Source organism: Gracilinanus agilis, chromosome 6 (assembly GCF_016433145.1).
Source record: "Gracilinanus agilis isolate LMUSP501 chromosome 6, AgileGrace, whole genome shotgun sequence".
Taxonomy (NCBI): domain Eukaryota; kingdom Metazoa; phylum Chordata; class Mammalia; order Didelphimorphia; family Didelphidae; genus Gracilinanus; species Gracilinanus agilis.
Genome location: NC_058135.1, coordinates 290,759,285 through 290,782,824, shown reverse-complemented (window position 1 = coordinate 290,782,824; position 23,540 = coordinate 290,759,285). Strand labels below are relative to the sequence as shown.

Sequence of the window (23,540 nt, the reverse complement as noted above, 5' to 3'; positions counted from 1 at the left end):
GGCCACTGAGGCCTGGGGAGAGGTCACTTGAGTTTGAACAGATTTGACTGAACAAATCTGAGTAGGAAAGGCAAATTGATGAGTAAAGGCACTCTTCCAGGATGGGGAAAAGGTCCTGGGTCCAGAGTTACTCACTATGAGAATAGCACCTAAGGAGCACCAGACTATCCCCCCCTAGAAACAAATACAAACAACTCCATTCAGCATTTTAAACTCTCCAGAAGAGCTACTGTGCCAGTCTGCTTACACACTGCTCCTTCCACACTTTCCGGTGGCCAGGCATCCTGGCTCCTCTACCTCCTGATTCCTGCCTTTGACTTGGCTGGCAGGAACTCCTGGCTAGGATGCTATCTTTCATTACCTCAGCCTCTTAGAATCCCTGGCCCCCTTCAAGTCTCAGTTCCGAATCCATCTTTCTGCAGGAAGACTTTTCCTGGCCCTCCCAAAGCTGGCACCTGCTCCTTTCAGATATGTACCCATTAATAACCATGCTGTCTCTCCTTAGAATTCAAGGGCCTTGGGGGGGGGGGGTCAGTTGTTCCCTATCACTAGCACTTTGTACAGTGTTTAGTCCTAGACCTGTCATTTCACTGATATGGAGAACTCCCTGATGAGTAAATTCCCTTTACCAATGCAGGTTAGCACCTTCTTTGAAATGTCTCATTTTCAAGCATGGCCTAGAACACTAACAAGTTAAGTGACTTGCCAGGATGGGTCAGAGGTGGGACTGGAAGCCAGGGCTTTGTGGCTCCAAGGCTAGCTCCCTATCAACTATGCCATCAGCCACTTAGAATTCATGAACAGTAAGCACTTAATATATGCTTGCCATTTGATAAACTGTGCTGAACTGTGGTCTAGATGCCACATGGGTGCTCTTCAGAGTCAAATCCAGAACTGGTTGGTCAAAAGTGGCAGCTCAGGGGGTTGGAGTGCTGGACCTGAAGTCAGGCAGACTTGAGTTCAAATGTGGCCTTAGATATTTATGAACTGTATGATCCTAGTCAAGTCACTTTATCTCTGTCTGTCTCAGTTTCCTCACCTGTAAAATGGAGATAACAGTGTCTGGCACATCATAGGCACTTAATAAATGCTTCTTTCCTTCCTCTCCTCTCCCTTCTCCTTCCTATCACTCAATGGCTTCAGTAAATGGAGATAGAATTGGGTCTGGGGTCTACTAAAAAAAAAAGACAGCAAAGATCATAAGTTCCATCTCAACAATCTGTCCAAGGTCCTTTCCACCTAGTGCAAGTGAGGACTAATGACACAGAGTGTCCTGCTGTTGGGGCCAGTAGCTCTCAAATGACAAGTGTATTGTAATAATTAAAATGGGTTTGACAAATATGAGAATTAAAATAAAAATTATTGTGATCACCATTTATAAAATTAACTCTTAAGTCACGAGGCTGTTGGCAGCTTTAGTAGCTTTATTACAGCAGGAGAGAAATAGTAAAGAGGGAAATGTAAGAAGGTGATAGGGGAATTGTCTAGCCCATCATTCTAAGTCTGCTCCAAAGAAATCTAGCTCACTTCCCAATAAAGTTCCAATCTCTGGCCAGAGGAGCAGGAGAGTCTCAGCCTCCAAAGCAGAAGTCCTCCAACACAGAAAAAGTGCCATGCAAAAGAATCCAGTGCAGAGACACCAACACAGAGATCCTCCCTCAGCAAGAGCCACCAGCGCAGAAAGAAGCAGAAGTCACTCAGAATGCTCTCAACTGGCTTTTATACGCAGTTTTCTTCATGTAACTTCCCGTCTCTCTGGTTCCTCCTTCCTTTCACTGTGGCCTGGTCTATCACATATCAGGAACCAAACAAAGTCTCTTGATTTGCCTAGCACTGCCCAGGGGTCAGTGTCTGTGGGATCCACCTCCCATCCTCTGATGGATGAAATCTTACCAAAAGGATTCACAAATTCCTGACAGTTTAAGTTAAAAGGGTAGAACACTACTTGATTAAGTTAAGAAAAAAAAATTCCCTTTCACAGAATTAAAGTCATTTTATGAAGGTCATTTGAAGCCATTATCTCCATGATTATGCTGGGGTTAGGCTAATATGGCCTGAGCAAATACTGTTCATATTTGTGTATGTCAGTAAAAGTCTAGAGCTCCCTTTTAAAGTTATGCATGCTAGCAAGAAGGTGGATGCTATGGTAAACCTAGCAAAAAGCATGCCAGTATTGAAGAATTCCCAAAAGTTGAATCCAAAGAAACAGTGTTCTACTGCATCAATGGGATATTCCTTCAAAATGATGCACGGAACCTGAGTCAGCAACCCTCAACCTTTCCAAGCCATGTCTTGAAAACTGAATTGATCGCCATGCCAACAGTTCAAGATGTTTTCCATACTGGAATAACAACAATAATAATGATGGTAGCTACCATTACAACGTGCTAGGAAATGTGCTAAGCCTTGTAAAAGGGAATTCTTGGTTCTCTTTGAGTTCACACTTGTGAAAAGGGAATCCTTTGTTTTCTTTGCCTAGTTGGAGTTAACACTTTGGTTATAACTTTGAATCAACACAGGTTTGAACTGAGTGGAAGAGCTCACAAAACAGTGAATTCACATCCTACCTAGTGTTAGGTGAGAAGCCAGCTAGATACTTGGAGAATTCCAGTTTTTTTCTAACTCAGTCAGAACTTGTTCACACCCTCAGAAAATGTGAACCCTTTTGATGAGTATTCACCCCTCCAGAAGGTGTGAACTAGTTCCCACCAGTACCCTTGGACAGTGTTAGACAATCTGGAGACTGATTGGCCCCTGTGAAAAGGGTAAGGGACAAGAAACCACCATAAAAGCCATGAAATTCTTGGGCTGAGGACAGTCTTGTGAAGTTGAGTCTAGTGGAGAGTGAACTCCAAGAAGAGAGTCACTCAAAGAAGAAAGTTGGCCTCAGGAGTCACCTTCAATTCCAGTTACTGTCTTGACCTGCCTCTTGGAGGGAACTTGGGTGAGTGGATAGCTGGTTTCCTCTTCCTGTCTTCTGGAGAGAGTTTAATTCTGATTGAAGGTTAACAAGTCCTGGCTGAGCCAAATAGTGTTTTCTCTACCCTTTTGTATTTTTCTACTTTCACTCTTTCCACCTCTGTAAGGATGGGATTTGTGCAAGGGGGATGGGACAAAAGGAGCAAGAAGAAGGGAGTTGGTACAGTTACTGACAGTTGAGAGACCAGAAGGAATTCTGGGAAGTTCTCCAGAGGAAGGGGAGAGAGGAGAGGTCTTCGGGTGGAGGACTGTGAAGAGAGAGGAGGAAGACATCCCAGCTGGGATCCAGTCCTGAGGGCTTCCTGAGGATCTTTCTTTGGAAACTGAAACCCTGATTCCCTGATCAAAGCCATTCCATTGCATTTCACCCATCAAGTCTTCAACTATAGAGTCAGCTAAGTTTTGGATTCCATTTTGGGAGCAATTTCTTAGTCTCCTTCACCCATTCCCAACCTTGCTGAGACCCTTTTCAGTCAAAATTTACAAGTATAGAAAAGGATAGAAACAGAAAAATAGAAATAGAAGGAGAAGGGATGGGGAAAGAAGCTTAGAAGTGGGAACCACTGGGTTTCCCACCCAAGTGAGAGACTCCATAGAAAGAGGAGGGGGCATCCCAAAATCCCTCTGTCCTTCACCCCTTCCCCAATCCCTGAATTGCGAATAATAAAAGCCATTCTTCAGTCAGATAGCATTCCAGAGTGCCTGAGAGACAACAAGGGAGAGGGGAACCACAGCTTGGTCTGGCTGCCTCCATTTTGAAGCCAGACCACCTTCTGTCAAATTAACTGACTGGGGGGAGGTTTGTGTGAACCCCATCCTTATTCAGAATCAGATTGGGGTACCACATACCTCCTCTTATAGGGAAGCCTCACCCCTCCAACTCCTGTGGGGCAGCACAACCTATTCAGGTCACCCAGTTTCGGGGTGACACCCCCTTAAAGTCTCCCAGTGTATATTCAGCCCCAGGGGAGAGCTGGAAGAGAGACTCACAACATACAGTCTTTCTCTATCTCCCCTTCTATCAAACATTGGTAATTGGATCCCTTTATTGTTACATCTCTTTTATAAATAAAAGATTTATAATTTTCATATATTTAGCCAAACCATTAATTTTAACACAGCCCTTTACAATAATTGTTTTTCACTATTCTCACAATCCTATGAGGTCAGTACTGTTATTATTCCCATTTGACAAATGAGGAAACTGAGGCAAATAGAGGTGAAGTGACTTGCTCAGGATTATACAGCTAATAACTGTCTAAGGCCATATTTGGGCTCAGGTCTTCTAGCTCCAGGCCTGATGCTCTATCCACTGCTCAACCAGCTACCCTTCCCTGCAAGAAACACCAGAAAAGAAAGAGATCTCAGGAGCTTCCTGAATAAATTCAGGGTCCAGGATGGCTGCCATCTCACAGCTCTGTTGCCTACTACATGGTTTAGGGTCACAGATCCTGGGTGGAAAAATGTGATCATGAGAGTATATTGGCCTCAGCTGTATAGTAAGCAAAAAAACAGGTTCTAGAGGTCAACAGTAACTATGTGGCTCTGACCTGGAGCAGAGCGGAGACTCAGTTCTAGCCTTTGGCCAGGTATGTAAGAATGCAGTGGAATAACCAGGGCAGGAATCTCAGATTAAGAAGAAGTTGATACTTCAGTCACTGTGAACCCAGCAGTGGTCTGCAGAAACTATAAGACAAATACAAGTCAACAGATCCAAACCTGAACCAGAAATTTGCAGACTTCCCCCATATCTCACCACTCTGGGCATATTGAAGGCTTGCAGACCCCCAGCCTGAGCTGTGAAAGCAATGGAAAGACATAAGAGAACAGAAGTTCAAGTCAGACATCCCCCTCTGAAAAGTGAGCAGAGCCTAGTATTATTAACACTGAGTCCAAAATTAAAAAGTTGAAGAATCAGAAAATGAAAAAAGAACCCCACTATAAAGAGTTATTATGGTGACAAGGAAGCTCAAGATACAAACACAGAGAAAGAGGATGACTGGAAAACATCTAAAAATAAACATCAAAGGAAAACATGGTTTCATCACAATACCTAAAAGAGTTAAAAGCAAGATTTAAATTAAAAAAAGAGCTTTAAAATTATGTTGAAAACCAAATCTGAGCAGCAGAGGAGTAATGGGAAAAGAAGAATGAGTTAGGGAAGAAAGGTATGACAAAAGAATTAACAGCTCGGAAAAAAATCTTACTGAAGAAAGTAACTCCTTGAAAATTAGAATTGGTAAATGGAAGTCAATGTCTCCAAGAAGAACCAAAAATAATAAAGCAAAGTCAAAAGACTGAAATAATAAAAGAAAATGTAAAAATATCTCAGGAGAAACAACTGACCTAGAAAACAGATTGAGGAAAGGTAACTTAAAAATTACTGAATTACCTAAAAGCCATGAGTAAAAAAGGAGTCTACACATAATATTTTAAAAATATTTTTAATTTATTTCATTAAATATTTCTCAATTAGATGCAAAAAATTTAACATCCAATTTTTAAAATGTTGAATTCCAAATTCTCTCTCCCTTTAACTCCTCCTCTACCCCTTCAGAAAGAAAGCAATGATATTAATTATACATGTGAAGCTAGACATGATTATTTCAAGAAACAATCAAAGAAAAATCACAGATATCTTAGAACCTTAGGTAAAGAAATTGAAAGAATTAACTAGTCCCTTACTGAAAAAAAAAATAAAATGAAAACTTCCAAGAACATTATAGTAAAAAGCCATAATTCTAGGTCAAGGAAGAAGTACTGTAAGCAGTCAGAAAGAAAGAATTCAAGTAGTGAGGACCCATAGTCAGGATCACATAAAATTTAATGGCTACCACTTACAGAGTAGAGAGTTTGGAATAGGATATTATAGAAGGCAAAAGATCTAAGCTTAAAACCAAGAATACTTTATTCAGAAAAACTATAACCAAACATCTTCAATGAAATAGAAGACTTCCAAACCTTCCTGATGAAAATATCAGAGCTGGCTAGAAATTTGAAATAGAAACAAAGGAGTCAAGAGAAACATAAAAAGATAAGCAAGTGAGCAATCATAAGGGATTGAATTAGGTTAAATTGTTTACATTTTCATATGGGGAGATGATACATGGAGCCTCTAAGAACTCTATCATCACCAAGGATCACTGAGAGAGACAATTTAGAAAAAGGGCCTGGGAGTGAGTCTGTCATATTTTGATAACCTCAAAAGAAGAATGGAAAAGGTGGGGAAGAAAAATATACTGGAAGTGTGGGGAAAGGAGAGGAATAATAGGGAAAGTCATTTCAAATAGGACACACAAGTAGGATATTCAATGAGAAAAGAGTGGGAGAGAGTGGAGACATCTGAATCTTATTCCTGTCTGAATGGTCAAAGAAAAGAAAAATACATCCACACAAAGTTGGGTATAGAAATATATTTTAACAGCAGGGCAATAAGATGGAAAGAGGTTAAGGAAAAGGAGGAAATAAAAAGACAGTTAGATTAAGGGAGAGATTAATCAGAAACAAAAGAAATTTTAAAGAGGGAATGGGGAAAAATGAGAAGGAAAAAAAAACCTATTCTATTTTTGGATAATTCTGTTATGAAATTTTCCCCTACATCAAGCCTAAATCTGCCTCCTTGTTGTGAATTGATCCAACCATTCTGAATGGCAATTTGTAACTATGCCCAAAGGGCTTTAAAAGACTGTCTGCCTTTTGATCCAGCCATACCACTGCTGGGTTTGCACCCCAAAGAGACATTAGGGAAAAAGACTTGTACAAAAATATTTACAGCTGATCTCTTTGTGGTGGCAAAAAAAATTGGAAAATTAGGGGATGCCCTTCAATTAGGGAATGACCAAACAAATTGTGGTATCTGTTGGTGATAGAATACTATTGTTCTCAAAGGAATAATGAACTGGAGGAATTCCATGTGAACTGGAATGACCTCCAGGAACTGATGCAAAGTAAAAGGAGCAGAACCAGGAGAACATTGTACACAGAGACTGATACACTTTGGTACAATCCAATGTAATGGTACAATCCAATGTAATGGACTTCTCTACTAGCAGCAATGCAATGATCCAGGACAACTCTAAGGGACTTAGGAGAAAGAACACTATCCACATTCAGAGGAAGAACTCTGGGAGTAGAAACACAGAGGAAGGGGCAGCTGGGTAGCTCAGTGGATTGAGAGTCATGCCTAGAGATGGGAGGTCCTAGGTTCAAATCCGGCCTCAGACACTTCCTAGCTGTGTGACCCTGGGCAAGTCACTTCACCCCCATTGCCCACCCTTACCACCCTTCCACCTAGGAGCTAATACACAGAAGTTAAGGGTCAAAAAAAAAAAAAAAAAAAAAAAAGAAACACAGAAAAAAACAACTACTTGGTTGATGGGGATATGATTGGGGTAGATACTGACTCTAAATGAGCACCCTAGTGCAAATATCAATAATATGGAAATAAGTCTTGATCAATGACACATGTAAAACCCAGTGTGTCAGCTACATGAGGGGGATTGGGGGGAGGGGAGGGAAAGAATATGAATCTTGTAACCATAGAAAAATATTCTAAATTAATGAATTAAATAAAATCTTCAACAAAAAAAAAATCTGCCTCCTTGCAACTTCCTCCTAGTTCTGCCCTCTTAGGTCAAGTCTAATCACTTTCAGAGATGGACATATTATGCTGGGGAATCAAGGAGACTAACATGGATTAGATTATAATTCCTTTGGGTGTGCAAGGGATTAAATTTATTTATATATAGGCAAAGAGAATGTTTTTACTACTTGGTTCACCCTTCATTACTGGGGCAACTAGGCAGCATAATAGACAGCACATCAGAATTAGACTCAGGGAGATCTGAGTGTGAATCCTGCCTCAAACACTTAACATGCCAACATGGGCAACTACCTCAACTTCTCAGCCTCAGGTCTCCTGATCTATAAAATGGGACTAATTAAATCTACTTATTGCGAGAATCAAATGAGGTAATACTTAGAGAGCACCTTGAAATGTTACCTAATGTTAATTATATTGACTTGCTTTAATTAAATGTTTTTACTGTTGTATTTATAGGTCTCATTCATATATATATATATATATAGCTAGAGTAGATGTGCTCTTGGGCCATAAGTGGCATGAATAACTAAAACAAACAAGAAAAGTGATCACTGGTTGGGGACTAGAGATAAAAAAAAAAACCTACAGAGGTTGGAAGTAGTTTTAAATTAGGTTGAAAGGATTATGAAATGAGTAATATTTTGAGCTGAGCTTCAAAGGATAAGTAGACTTTTGATAGGGAAAGAATGGGGAGAGAGGAGACATTCAAGTTGGTTGGTGGTGGTTGTCCTTTGTTCTAGAAGAGCACCAAAATGACATCACAATGTTGGGGTCACTGTACAATGTTTCTGACTATGGCTGATTGGGCCAGTATGAGCTCAGGAGGCTCTATCTAGTACAAGTCAGGTACAAATAGCCTGTATGAACACTTGAGATAGACATGTCTCTAAATTTGTGCATTTCAAGTTTCCTTGGATGCAGGCACACCATACTGGATGGTCCTGTGCCAATGTCTCCTGTATCCTAAAAAGTTCCTCAGAGAGACATGGAGAGAATCCTTATATTACTTCTTCTGACTTTCATGTGAGCACATGCCTTGTTTGAGTTCTCTGGAAAATAGTCTTTTAGGCAAACTGGGATTCAAATGAGGTGGCTAAACCAGTAATGGGCAAACTTTTTAAAGAGGGGGCCAAAGGAAAGGAAATGCTCATCTGTCAGTCTGTTTCTAATGCAACTTTTTCAAAGTTTCATTGTATTGTATCCTATTCATTGTATTCATCAAATTAGGAATAATGTCACTTGGCCAGATAGAACATTTCAGGGGCTGCATCTGGCCCGCTGGCCATAGTATGCCCATCATTGGGCTAAACCATCACAGCAGCAGTCTCTGCAATAGAATCTGAATACTTGGCAGTTCAGCTTGAGAAAAGACCTCAGGGTCCACCTTATCTTACCAGGTGATCTTCAGTATCTTCCTAAGACAATTCAAATGAAAGTGATTCCTGGCATGGCACTGGTAGACTGTCCAGGTTTCATAAGCATATTGTAATGAGGTCAGCACAATGGGTCTACAGACCTTCAGTTTGGTAGGCAGTCTAATATTTCTTTTTTCCCACATTTTCTTTCAGAGCCTCCCAATGATCTGGCAATGTATACATCTACTTCATCATCTTTGGGGACATCCCTGGGAATTAGTCTGCCTTGGTTAAGTGAACTTATCCAGGGCATTCAAAATTTCTCCATTTGCTGTAATTGATGGTTCCACATACAGATGGTGTGGTGGTGGATGATGGAGAATTTCTGTTTTCTTGGTGTTGTCAGGCCAAAATTACCACAAGTGGCAGAGAATTAATCCATGCTCTATTACATCTCACTCTCAGAGACTGCACTGAGTTCACTATCATCTGTGAATCGAAAGTCATACATCAACTCTCCCTCCACTTTATTCTTGGTTTGTAGCCTTTTCGAGTTAAGCAATTTATTGTCAGTGTGGTAGCTGACTTTAATACTGTTTTTGTCTTCTTTGAAGGCATCCTACCACATTACAGAAAAGATCAAGCTAAAATGCATGGAAGTAAGCACAGAGTCCTGCTTCTCTCCATTGGTGACTGAGAAAGTTCAAAAGCATTGTCTATTATCCAGAATTCATGTAAATATGCTATCATAAAATTGGTGTGCAATTCTGACGAACTTCTCCAGGCAACCAAATTTTGTCTTGATCTTCCATAAGCCCTCATTATGGACAGTACCAAAGGCTTTGATCATATCGACAAATGTATGCAGACTTCTGTTCTTCTCCTTGCATTTTTCCTAGAGTTGTCAAGCAGCAAGCACCATATAAACTGTTCATCAGCCCTTTCTAAGCTAGCTACACTAGCTCTTGAGTAGGTGACCATCTTTCAGGTGAAGGATTAGCCTATTAAGAAGGACTCTGGCAAGAATCTTGCCAACAATGACTCAGAAACCCCCAAGTGATTTTCATAGGACAAGCTATTTCCTTTTCTTTTATAGAGATGGACAACAGAGGGATCCTTGATCTCCTGGAGAATAAACTTGCCAAATGACCCAGAAGATTTCAGTCAGTTTTTGTATAAGCAGCAGACCCCCTACCTTGTAAATCTCTGCTGGAATGGAATAAGCACCAGGTATTTTATCACACAAAAAGAGCCTAATGGCCTTCAGAAGTTCTTCTGCATTTGGAAGTTCAGCTAGAGAAGGATGGAGCTGAGATATACCTGAGGTGTATAGTTATAGGTTTCAGCATTGATTGATGATGGTCTCTTTCTCCTGGATCATGTCCACTGATCAGTGAGCTCTGAAAAGCTGAAATGCAATAAAGGTCTTTGGCTCATAAACAGCTTTCAAGGCCTCATAGGAGCATTTTGGGTTGTTACTATCAGTATAAAATTGAATTTTATCTGCCTTCTGTGTGTAGGCTCAGCTTTTCCTCTAAGTCATCAACAAACTGTTCTCATATTGAGAAGTACTCTAATCTGGTAACATTAAGTCTTCTTGTAGTCACTGGAATAGCTGCTTCTGTTGAATGCCAATGTTTAACTTTGAGAGAATAAGTCTATGATCAGTCCAATACTCTGTACCACACATAGCCTTAGTCACTCTCATATCCTATCTCTCTCTTCTCCCTACAATGATATAATCTATCAAATGTCAAGCTTCCTTCAAGAGTACATCCAGGAAGTTTTGCCTTTAAGTAAACAGAAGACAGTGTTGATGATGATAAGGTTATGAGATGCACAAGTCTTCAGTAATAAGTGACCAATGCTGCTGCTGTTTCCATTTAAGAACTTCCTGCCATGTCTGATAGTCAGTGCCTACTCTTGTATTAGAGTCACCCAAAATTTAGGCAGAGAAGACTATGGTAGCAAGGGCTTAAAGTGGGGAAGGTATAGTGTGAAATGAGGGGACGAGTGAAGCTAATCAGATTATAAATAAAAGGAAAATTTGCAAAGTCTAAGAGATCTAGAGCTAGAAGGTATCTTAGAGGTTGTCTGGCCAGCTCTTTCTCCACTAGACCATACTCCCTTGTGCAGGGATAGATACAAAAATTAAATGAAATACAACTCTCACCTTCATGGAGCTTACAATTCAGATTCAAAAGGTCACTCCAAATGAAAAAGTTACATGATGAAATTTTAAAACATTAAACAAATGAAAAAGTTTCACAGTTAAAAACTGTGAAAACAGGATGTGAGAGGGTCATAAACATCTATTTCAATTCAATTAACCCTGATTAAGTTCATTCACAGTGTATGGTTGCAGCTGGTGCCAGATATAAAGATGCAACCAGAACAACATGCCTAAAGAGAAAAGTCAGGAGACAACAAGGACTATGGTGAATTAGGTGTTAAATAAAATCATTGAGAGGAATACGAGTGTTTTAGAAGTCCAAAGATCATTAGTCTCTGATGCCTCCACAACACCTGGATGAGGCCAAGAAGGGACTGGACACAGGCTTCCATGCTAGCTAGGTTACTTCCAGGCTGCAGGACTTTAGCTTTAGGCAGGTTATTAGCAATTCATGCCCCAGGCTCCTCCAAAAATTAAATTCACAGAGTTGTTAAGAAGTTCTAGTGAAAGAATGACTGGGAAACATTTTCTAAACCATCAAATGTTACCTGGCTTTGTGTGAATTCCATCCTGCCACTTAGAAATGTGTAAATAACTCAAGAGCTGTAAATGATCCTGTCCCCAATGTCACCTCTTCTTCAGTACCATCAGACCTCTCAGTAGAGATGACTTCCTCATAAGGGAAATGAAACTGGGAGGTAGTAAATCCAGAAGGCAGGCTGAATGAAGAGCCAATTTGTATCAGGTGACCATAGGTGGCTTGGCAGCCTGGCTTCCTACCAAGTGGGCAATGGCTAGAGTGCCAAGACTTGGAGCCCAGGTTAAAGGTAGACAGGTACCCATCACCTGACTCCTTAGCAGCCTTAGCTGCTAAGCAGCCTAAGCTTAGCTTAGCATTCCCAAGGCCTCTAGGAGGGCACTGTCCCAGACTGTTCTTTTTTTCTTCTGTTTTCCAACAAAATTCAAAGATGAGAGGAGAAAGGGAAAAAGTTGGCCAAAACCATTCTGGGTCATTTTTCCTCCTTACCTTAAATCCTACATACCTATAACAGCAAAGAGTTAATTAAGTGAACCTGACTGGGGGGAATACAAGGAATTTATTAAGGGGGAAAAGATGCAAAAAAAGTCTTATTTCTGTTCCATCTTCTCTTACAGGATATTCTTTTGAAATCCCCAATGTTCTGGCAAATAGTACAGCAAGAGAACTCTTTCTAAAGTCTCAGAAGCTAAAGAGCTAAGAGTGATAATATGGGATTTAATGGATAACATAGAAGTCTAGGAGTCCAAAGGCCAAGACTCAATTCCTAATTCCATCAATGACTTGATTATAAAATTAAATTACAGAAATAGTGATGATACTTGCTTCTGTTCTACCTCATAAAAGCAGGATAATGTGCATAAAACGAGCTCCTGGAGGAAAAGCATGTACTAAATAAGGTCCTAGATTCTCCCTTTGTAAGAGCTACAGCCTCCCAAGCAAAGAACAAGTTTTACTTAGTCAGATTTCAGAGTTCAACACTGTGAGTGGCCTACTCACTTACAAGCAGGCCTGAGCTTGTCTATCCTTCTAGTCATCCAAATGCACCACTCCTAGTTTCCTTTCCCAACCACAAATTAATGAACTGAAAAATAACAAAAAGCACTCTTCTCCCTAATGCTAAAGGGAAGGGTACAGAGAAAAGTAAGCAAGCAATTAATTATTCTGACCAGATACTTTCAGCAAATCAGTAAGCACTACTACTTCAAGGGTTGATATGCTCATCTGGACTTGTACACAAAAAAGAGAGACATACTCTTCTCTGATCTTGGAAAAACACTCTTAAAAGCAGCTTCACAGTGATGGAGACAAAAAAAAACCCTCAAATAACGAGATCACATCAATAATAATAGTCAAATGGGATAAGATACAAAGGTAGAGATAGAGAAAATGGACAATAAAACAATAAGCCAAAAAAAATTAAAAATCTAGTCTTACCAAGTAGACATCTGCTATGAAGGATCCATTACTATGGATGACATAGCATAGCAGATAATATATATACACACACACACACACACACACACACGGCAGGACTATAAAATTAAGCTACATTTTTATCAATATGAAAAATATATCTATTCTTCAAAATAGCAATCTTGGCAACCTAACCTAAGTACTTGTTCAAGTGATACATTCATTACCAAACACTTTGGGAATTCTTGGAATTGCCTTCTGGACCTAAGTAACCTAGTATTTGATAATTCAAGGTCCAAGCTTTTGGGACAAGAATTCACTATTTGACAAAAAATACTGGAAAAACTGGAAAGCACTTAGGCAGAAATTAGGTATAAACCAACATCTCACACCATATACCAGGGGTTGGCAACGTAAAATGTGGTGTTTATGGCTCTCGCGGCCAAAAAGGTTGCCGACCCCTGCCATATACCAAAGCGAGGACAAAATGAATACATGATTTAGATACAAAATGTGATACTATAAACAAATAAGGGGAGCATGGAATAGTTTACCTATCAGATATAGATAATGGAAGGATTTATGAGCGAATGAGAGAGAACATTACGGATGCAAAATGGATGAATTTGATTATATCAAATGGAAAGGTTTTTGAACAAACAAAACCAATGCAGCCAAGATTAGAAGGAAGCAGAAAACTGGCAGGAAAAAATTTTCCACAAGTTTCTCTGTTAAAGGCCTCATTTCACAAATATGTAGAGAACTAAGTCAAATTTATAAGAATATGAGTCATTCCCCAATTGATAAATAATCAAAGACTATGAACAGGCAGTTATCAGAATAAAAAAATCAAAGCTATAGTCATATGAAAATATGCTCTAGGTTACTATTGATTAGAGAAAGGCAAATTAAAACAACTCTGAGGTACCACCTCATATCTATCAGATTGGCTAATATGACAGAAAATGAAAATGACAAATATCGGAGGACGTATGGAAAAATGAGGAAATTAACACACAATTGGTGAAGTTGTGAACTGATCTGACCATTCTAGAGAGTAATTCAGAATTATGCCCAAAGGGCTAGAAAACTATGCATAGCCTTTCACCTAGCAATATCACAATTAGGTCAGGTCTACATCCTAAGGAGAGAGAGAGAGAGAGAGAGAGAGAGAGAGAGAGAGAGCGAGAGAGAGAGCGAGAGAGAGAGCGAGCGCATCTGTTTGTACAAAAATATTTTTAGCAGCTCTTTTTGTGGTGGCAAAGAATTGGAAATTGAAGGGGTGTCCATCAATTAGGGAAGGGCTAAACAAGTGGTAGTGTATGGTTGTGATAAATACTATGGTGCTATAAGAAATAATAAGCAAGATACTTTCTGAAAAACCTGGAAAAACTTACATGAACTGATGTGAAGCACAGTGAGCAGAATCAGAACACTGTCTACACTAACACCAAGAATGTAGAATGATCAATTGTGAACAACTTAGCTGTTCTCAACAATACAAAGATCCAAGACAATTTGGAAGACTTATAAAAAATGCTATTCTGTTCCAGAGAAAGAACTAATAGAATCTAAATGCAGACTGAAGCATACTATTTTTTACTTTATTATTTTGGGGGTATTATTTTTGTCTATTTTCTTTCGCAACTTACTAATATGCAAATATGTTTTGCATGACTGCATATGTACAACCAACCTATATCAAATTACTTGACTTCTCAATGAGAGAGGGAGAAAATATGCAACTCAAAAATTTAAAAATCAAATATTAAAATTTGTTTTTACATATAATGGGGGGGGAGGGGGGAATTGCCTTCCAATCAGTTTCAGACACTAGAGAAAACCAGGTATATACTTTCACATTCACGCCTATTGTGGTTCAATTATCACATCTATACAGAGAAAAAGCCAAAGTAGAAAGAAAGGCAAGATTTAGATGTGTGAAAGGAACATCAAAGTAAACTATTCCAGTAGATAGGACTCTGGAGAGAGGCCAGATTTATGAGTCATGACAAAAAGTCAAGAGAATGGTCAAACTCTCTAAGTGACTATGGAGAGGAAAGACAACAAAGCTTAAGACTGGACCATGTGGAAGAGCTACATTTGAGAAGTCTGAGGTTAGATAAAAATCATGGAAGATAGGGAGAGGAACAGGAAAACTAGGAAAAGACCACTGAAATTCAACCTTAAAAAAGAAAGGATACCTAGGACACTGACCCTGTTTGTATTTTATAAAGGAATTGATCTGAGGCTTCTATGGCCAAAACAAAACATAGCTGGACACAGATGAGAACTGTAAGATAGATGGCAGCTCCCTTACAGCCAAGCAAGCCTAGCTTTTTTATTCCAGCTATGGAGATAATAAAGTTTCCTGATGAAGCTCATTAAACTAGAAAGGATTCATGAATGAGCTATTTTAAAGTACTTTAACATTAAATGTCACAGAAATGCTAAATAATAAGGATGATGCAAACAGGGACAATGGCCAGGCACATGGAGGTGGGAGTTGGGAACCTGGGGTTCAGTCTGTGGCAGACTGCCTTTGTAAGCATCATAAACATCATTCCCAAGGAGCGAGGCTTGGGTCCAAAATTCATGGGAGCAGAAAGCAGGCACAGAGTGGGAGTGAGGAGCGAGGAAATCTGGGCTCAGGCCAAGTGCTCCCATTGTGATCCTCAATCTATCAGTTGATACTGGCTAAAGCCTCAGTATGCAATGGCCCCTCTGTATGCCTGCCATTCTACCACCTATCCCCATCCATATTGTGGCAGCAGAAAAATAGAAAATAGGCATAAAATTGCTGTGAGCTTTTAAAAGCACTTTCTTCAGATACTAGTCATGTGAAATTCCAGCTATTTAGGTATAGATTAAATATGGCAAAAGATAGAATGAGTTCTCATAAACTTGGGCTGGTGTAATAAATGCAAGCTTACTCTGTGGCAATTTGTTGCCTCCTGATGATGGCGCCTCCCTCTCAGAGTCCCACAGCTTCACAGTCCTCCAAGTCCTTCCACAATTAGGCATGCACTTGAACAATACTGGATATGGTCACAGATCTAGGGCTGGAAGGGACCCGAGAGGTCATCCAGGCCAATTCCCTCATTTTACAAGTGAGGAAATGCAAACTCAGCCAGGGCCCATATTCACTAACTAGTAAGGAAGAGAAGCAGGATCTGAGTATTATCTGGCCACCTGACTTGTTGGCACTCTTTCCATCACAAAATGTCACTTGATAGGTTTCTCTACTGGCACCTTCCTTCCATATTCTTTTATTTGAGCTGAAAGTACCTTTCAAATATCACTGTAACAAGTCTTGTTTGGGAGCAGTTCATGTTTTACACGTCAGGCTTTTAAAAAAACAAGCTACACTTGTGAGGAAAAATGAAAGGTCCTAACAATGAGGCCTACGTTAGATTCAGGGGGAGTTCAGTATAAACTTAAGTTTAAAGTTTTATCTCCTAAAATTAGTAAAGCAATCCTATTTAGTGAAAAAGATGATTTTGGTAAACTATATATAATTCCCTTCTGTGTAAATGGAATTAGCTCACCCCCATTCATAGTTAAAACTCTAGCCACCAGAGATAATGTCATCCCCACCTCCCTTAGTGGGGAGGGGAGATGAGTTACCCACACGTGACAATAAGTAACAAATCAAGAACAAAGGACTGCCCTTTGGGCAGTCCAAAACAGTGTAGAGGCTGCCATTTGTCCACTTGAATTAGAGGTGGACCCCCAGGGAGTGACGAAAGATGCTATCTCTTCAAATATATTGGTAACTTCCTGTGAAGGCAGTTCCAGCTTTGAACTTGGTCTTGGTGCTGAAGCATCTCGGCTGAGACCTCAGGCAGCTTCCCCTCGGAATTGTCACATGGCTAAGTTAGGCTGACTTCCTTGGGCCTACCTTGGCATTTTCAGACTCTCTACCTTAAGTAGGCTTCTAGCCTCTCTGATTGCTAAGGCCTTGTGGCTTGTAGCCTAGTTTAATTAGCCTTTTAACCCTCTCTCTATTGCCCTAGCTCCTATCTTCCTAATTGTAAATAAACTACCATAAAACCGATCCTGACTTGGGTCTATTTTAATTATGGAATCAATCTGAATTATTGATTCCTGGCAACCACACCTTAAAATATATATCTATATAATATCTAATTTCTAAATATTACACTTCACAAACCAACACTTAAAAACTCTGATCGAATGAAATCTCAGATTAGTTTCAGGCAATATATTTATTTAGTTCTTTCCTGCCTTTTGAATCTACAGAGCCGGGAGACCAAAGCTATGGAACATCATATGCTCTTTTAGATTTGGCTGATGGTTAGTTTTGCTGAATTATTTCTTTTTTGTCTCTTGAGAGCCAGCTCATAATAGAGGAACTTGTCTTGGGAGTTAGGAAAATTTGGATTCAAATCTCACTTCATACACTGTGTGGTTTGAGACAAGACTAACTCCAATTTTCTGGGCCTCAGTTTCCTCATTTGTAAAATCTGGGGACGGTCATGATAATCTCTGAGGTTACATTCATCTTCAAATCTATGATCCCAAAAGTCAGGAATTCTTTTTTCATTCTTAGTTCCAAAGGATAGCTAAAGAAAAGAAGAAAACAGGTTCTGGAAAAAGGGAAATGAATCCATAAAAAAGATATTCATAGGAGGTAACTAGGTGGCTCAGTGGATAGAGAGCCAGACCTAGAGATGAAAGGTCTTGGATTCAAATCTGACCTCAGGCACTTCTTAGCTCTGTGACTCTGGACAAGTCACTTAACCCCCATTGTCTAGCCTTTACCACTCTCCTGCCTTGGAACCAATACACAGTATTGATTCTAAGAGAGAAGATAAGGGTTATAAAGGGGGGAAAAATTAATGAAAATATTTGAAAAACTCTCTCAGTTCTATCAACTTTCCACTTGTTTTCAAAGTTGAACCCAATGAAATACTGAGATAAAAGAGAGGACATTCTTAAGGTTGAGGCTGCTCTCAGGCCATAGGTCATCATCTTCTGGAATGTAGTAAGCAAAATGCTACCGCTTTTATTTTAGCTAACATCATCTAACAGACATGATCTCATCCTCAACCATTTTGTGAAGGAGATAGGAAGAAGTTAATTAACTCCTATTAATTGTGTTTCATATCTGGCAAAAACTTAAGTCACAAGAAGCAGTCTTCCCTCCATGGAGCTCAGACTTGAATCTCACTCTTCTAATTAGGAAGCCAAGGCTGACTCACTGAAAGACCACAGTTTATTGTCAAGTTGACATTTCCAGCAACTTTGATCTTAGAAAAAATCCAGACGAAAATGGAAGGACCAGAACCAGAGTACACCACTAGGGAGAGGTTTGCTCAGTTAGTTATTTACCTTTTAGGAACTGCTTGGGCACCAAGTCACCACATGTGCTTTCTGCAAAGGCAACTGTAAGAAATACACAAAATACACAATGCGTCATCCAAAGTGGAACTTCGAAACTGGTTCTTTTTAAAACATCCAATTGAATCCACACAGATTAAGTACATATACAAGGGCACATAATAGCTAGCATTTAAAGAACACTTTAAATGGTTCCCATAACTAGGTGAACTGGCAAGTAAAAATCCAAATACTGATGGGGCTCCTCTGTGGTCACGCTGGATCAGCTCTTCTCTCTCCCATCTACCAACCACCAACCCTGCTTTGAACCATCTAGTGCCATTTTGGATGGGTCCCTGACAGCTGGCCACCAGTCTCGAGTTCAGAGCATCAATTGCTTCCTTCAGACACTGAACCCAATACAGGAGGATTTTAGGAAGACTGAGAAACGTAGCCAGTCACCTGAGCATTTTACTCCCCATACTCCACTCCAGGATAACAGCAAATTCAAGGTCTAGTCCTTATTTTCAAGGTATTTAAGTGGAAAGAGAGTCATTAGCTATGCAACAAATTCATAACATACATCTTTCTACTGGCTTTACTTTTTCAGAACTGAAAGGCAAACTATTCTATGAAATTATTAGGAGAAGAAGTCTCTGATATATATTCAAACTTAGGTTAATGCCTAGATACTTAAGGAGGGGCAGGTTAGTTTCTAGGCCCTGAAAATAATATTAACAGCTGATCTATATAGCACTCTAGGTTTACATACATCATCTCACTTGATTCTCATAACCACCACAATAAAAGTAATGCAGATGTGATATTTTTGTAAATGAGATAAGCTGAATACCTTATCCAGTCATACAGCTAGTAAGGAATATCCCAGTATTGGCTCCAGATCCAATGACTACATAGGTGGCTTTAATGAATAATCCTTATAATAAATCAGACAAACCCCAAAGTCCTGGCCTCAAGTGACATAGAACACACTAGAAATGAGTAAATTCCTGTGGTTCCCTCCACAGATATGGGCTAACCCTAACCCAGATTAGAAGAGGGGGTTTCTCCAGGACCTTCCCATTCTGTGATTCTGTTCTTATGGTCTGCTGTCCCTCAAGCACAGTATCAAGATGTTGCCAAGAAAGAAAAAAGAAGAGACTCAATTCCCCATTCTCTGTGAACCTTTGATGAGCTTTTTCAGCTACTCACTATCCTGAGATTTCAGTCCAGGTCACACAGGCTTCACAGCCTTAAGAGAATGAGCTAGTCTATGCTCACACTGTCCATCACCCTCCCTCATGCCTAAGAGGGGTGGGTCAGTCAGGGGGCAAGTATTTATTAAGCATTTACCATGTGCCAGACACTGCATAACAGCTGCGGATACAGAGAGAGGGAAAAACAGTTCCTGGGAGACGTCATGGTAGCCCATACTCCAGTCTATAATCTGGTCTTGGAGCTACTGCTTAATTATTACCACCAACATAAGCACCCTTCCTAAAACATAAAGGAATCTAACTCACTCTACTCCTACTGGATACCTAAGGAGCAAGCTGAAGAAAAAGTGGTCCATAGTTATGAAATGATCAGTCTCTTGAGAGCTAAAGATGTTTTTAAGTGCTTGAGTCTCTGACTGGTATATATTGAAGTTTGTTGAAGGTACAGTTGACTGGATATAGCAAAACAGTGCAGCAGGAACCAATGACTTAGCAAGACAGCTGGGCAAACTGCAGGCCTATGCCAAATTTCATAAGCTTAGAGATGTTTTCAAATCAGATACAAGTCAAGATGATCAATATGTAAGTTGTACATTTCTCAACTCTTCCTTTTCCCTAAGGCTTGCCCTTTTCTAAAAGGGCCACTCTAGCCTAAGCTACAGAGGCAAGTGATCACACGGTGGAAAGATTACTGGGTCCTGGGTAACTTATTTGAATGTCCCATCACCAAACACTGCTGAGTAATCATTTCAGCTGGGGTTCCATTCCAGGTCTGAATCATGAAATAGTTATAAGGGTCTAAAATAAAGAGATGCAATTAGAGGTTGAGAAGTTAAAATCTCCAAATAAACTTTAAGTTATTGTATCAAAATAAAATATAAAACAGCATGAAACACACACATTCGCCTCCTTTTGCTCAACTTACTGGTTGTCACATAATGGAAAGTGTTTGCTTGATGTTCTGAACTTGATGCTTCTATGGAAATAAGAAGCTCCCCTTCCAACAAGTCTTTCCTGCTTCCTGCTGCAGCTTCCCATTTCCAATGAAAAATTACATATTTCAAAATCTGAAAAGGTCATAATTCAAAGGAAGGGCTTAACTCATACTAGACATCAGGGGCACAATAAATGGTACATTACAATGATAAAGTTGAACTAATAAATTCTGGAGTTTGAATAACATACTTCTTTGTGGCTCGTACAAAATCAAAAGGCATCAATTCTAAGCAGAGATGGTATGTCTGAGCAAAAGAACCAGCAGAGGAATTGAGTCATAAAATATAGGACAGAGGGGAGTTCTGCACAGTCCCAAACATAAGGAACAAAGACAAATTAACTTGCTTCATTTGTATTAAAAGTTTATCTGGTCATAAAAATTATGGCATGTTATGGGCAGGAAGAAAGGAAGTGAGAAATTCTTTTTTATTATTAATTAAAGGCAACACAGGTAATAGAACAGGGCTATGATTATTAATACTGTTTCTCTGAATCACCTAGCCTTTTCTAATGAGTGTATAATAAATAGTCTGTTATTCTTTCCCATATATCAGATCATTTGCGATGAGCCAACTACATTTTAAAAGAAAGAACAAAGCTATAATTTTCAGAGCCTTCTTGATTTTCCCGATAAAGCACTAAATCTTTTAAAAACACATTTAAAGGGGTGTCTAAATAATACAGTGGCTAGAGCACTAAGCCTGGAATCAGGAAGTCCTTCATTCAAATCTGAACTCAGACACTTTCTAGCTATGTGATCCTGGGCAAGTTACTTAATCCCCACTGCCTAGCCCTTACTGTTCTTCTGTCTTAGAACTGATACTATAAATCAATAAATAAATTTAAAACAGAAATAGAACTTTGATCCTAAGGCAATAAAAGATAATTATTATCCTATTTTAATTTTTGTTTTCCAAGAGGAGGCTCAAAATTTTAGAATGGTCCAACAAGGCAAAGAAGGAAAAACAAGTAGATAAAGAAAGCACACATTGCCTAGATGTGCCTTGCCAGCATATACAAAGCTCATTGAGTTAATCCATCTGTACATATATCTTGGATGGGACATTGAAGACAGACAATGAAAGGAAAGGCTCCCAAAATGAACAAAGGAGAAGAGGCTAGACTGCCTGTATCATATATGTTATTGCCAATGACCTCCCAAGCCATTTGTTTAAATATTCCTATTTTCATTTCTCCTGGCTGCAAATTATGGGGAATTGTGATCTCTTGGAAAGATACATAGTAATTATCAATGATGACATGTACAGAAGGTACCGTAAAAGAGACGGGGGGCAAGGAAATGGATGACCCCAAAAGAGATTACTCATGTTGGAAGGGTGAAGGATGAGAGAGGGCCACAAGATATTAAAAGAACTGGAAGAAGGCCTCCCAAGTCTTGAGAGTAAATACAATATGGAGAAACATGGACAAAAGAACTGCACAGGATGAGAAATCACAGATGAATTTCCATTTTCACCAATGGTGGGAGTATCTACCTTGATGAAGTCATTGATCCACCAATGTATTGAGTCCCTATATCTTCACCTGTAACAGCTTTCAACATGGCACCAAAGCATTCTACTTTTGGCTTCTATGAGATAAAGATATGAAAAAAGCTTTCTGGGCCTCAGTTTTCTGAAGAGTTACTAGTTGGATTCTGAGGCCCCTACTTCCGCTAAATCAATATTCCTATTAGACTTGGCATGAATATTGAGAAATTGTATAGGTGATTTGTAGAGGTATGGACATTTGGCAAAATTTGTGAAAAACTGAGGAAAATAGAAAGGAGAATAATAACCTATTCTATATCCCACTGTGAGGTTCAAAGAGGAGCAGAATCAAAGACAATCTGGGGAAGATTGTAAGAGGTAGAGCCCTGAAGTAGCAAGTAGAACCTCCAGAAGTTATCCAAAGGAAGGGGGAAGCAAATTGAGTGACTCATGGCTGTGTTAAAGTGGTGAAAGTGACAGAAAGTTGGTGTAAGACTGAAGAAGGAGAGAGAAGTGGGGCTGAATATTGGGACTAAAAAAGATGACTGCTCCTGCCAATTTATTAAGAGGTGATAATTGGCTGTAAAAGTTGTAGCTGCGTTTAGATGCTGGTACCCACAAGAAATTTCTTTTTAAATAAGACTAAAAAGATGGCATATCAATGTTGGTGGGGGATTGGGGCATACTGGTGCCTTATTCGTGGAGCTGAGAAAGAGCACATGATCCTTGAAAGTCATTTGAAAATGATGCCAATAAGATGGTCAAACTGCCTGACCCTTGGCCTGAGACCCTCTGCTAGGCAAACACCTCCACAGGGTCACCGATTTTTGGGGGGCCCATGTCTAGGGGCCTGCTAGCCACCCTGGGAAGGGCCCAGCCCTGCGCACCGCGAGGCTGAAGAGCGCATGCGCACCCGTGCTCTGGCCCACTTTCTACCCGGATCCTGGGGCAGCAGGGAAAGGAAGGGCCAAGCTGATGTAAGCGCAAAGGAAGGCCACAAAAATTGTTGTTTGCAGAAAGAAGGCCGAGAGACCCCCGCCCCTTCCCACTCCGCCGCACTGACATCACCTCACACACAGGCCTAGCCGCCATCGCCCACGACGCAGCCGACGCCTCCTCACGTGGGCGTCTCTCCCGCCGCGCGCCTGCGTCTGCGCACTTGCGGCCGATTCCGACGCATGCCTCAGACGCTCCACCCCCGCAGCCGGGGTTCCTTGCGCCTGCGCGCTCGACTCTTCCTCTTGAGAGCGCCGCCCTGCCCTCCCCCCCTCCGCCCGCTCGAGCTCCTGTCGGAGGCCGAGGCCGAGGCGGAGGCGGGGGCCGGAGGAGGCGGAGGCGGGGCCGGAGGGGGCGGGTCGCCAAAAGCCCCGCCTACCAGCCAACCTCCGCGGGCGGGCGTTGAGGATCTGGGCCGGGCCAGCCCCGGCGCG

At 40.4% G+C, this 23,540-nt stretch overlaps 1 protein-coding gene across 1 annotated transcript in view; it reads right to left on the bottom strand.

The window, feature by feature from the left end:
- The window catches only part of C6H11orf80 (chromosome 6 C11orf80 homolog), an 84,891-nt gene extending 61,689 nt beyond the window's left edge, over positions 1 to 23,202 (bottom strand). Inside the window, exons 1-3 of the mRNA XM_044682043.1 lie at positions 23,170 to 23,202; positions 20,550 to 20,691; positions 18,420 to 18,473 (exon numbers count right to left, since the gene is read on the bottom strand). Of these exons, the coding sequence (XP_044537978.1) occupies positions 18,420 to 18,473; positions 20,550 to 20,691; positions 23,170 to 23,202 (229 nt within the window). The remainder of the gene's footprint in view (positions 1 to 18,419; positions 18,474 to 20,549; positions 20,692 to 23,169) is intronic.
- Between the last annotated feature and the right edge of the window lie 338 nt (positions 23,203 to 23,540).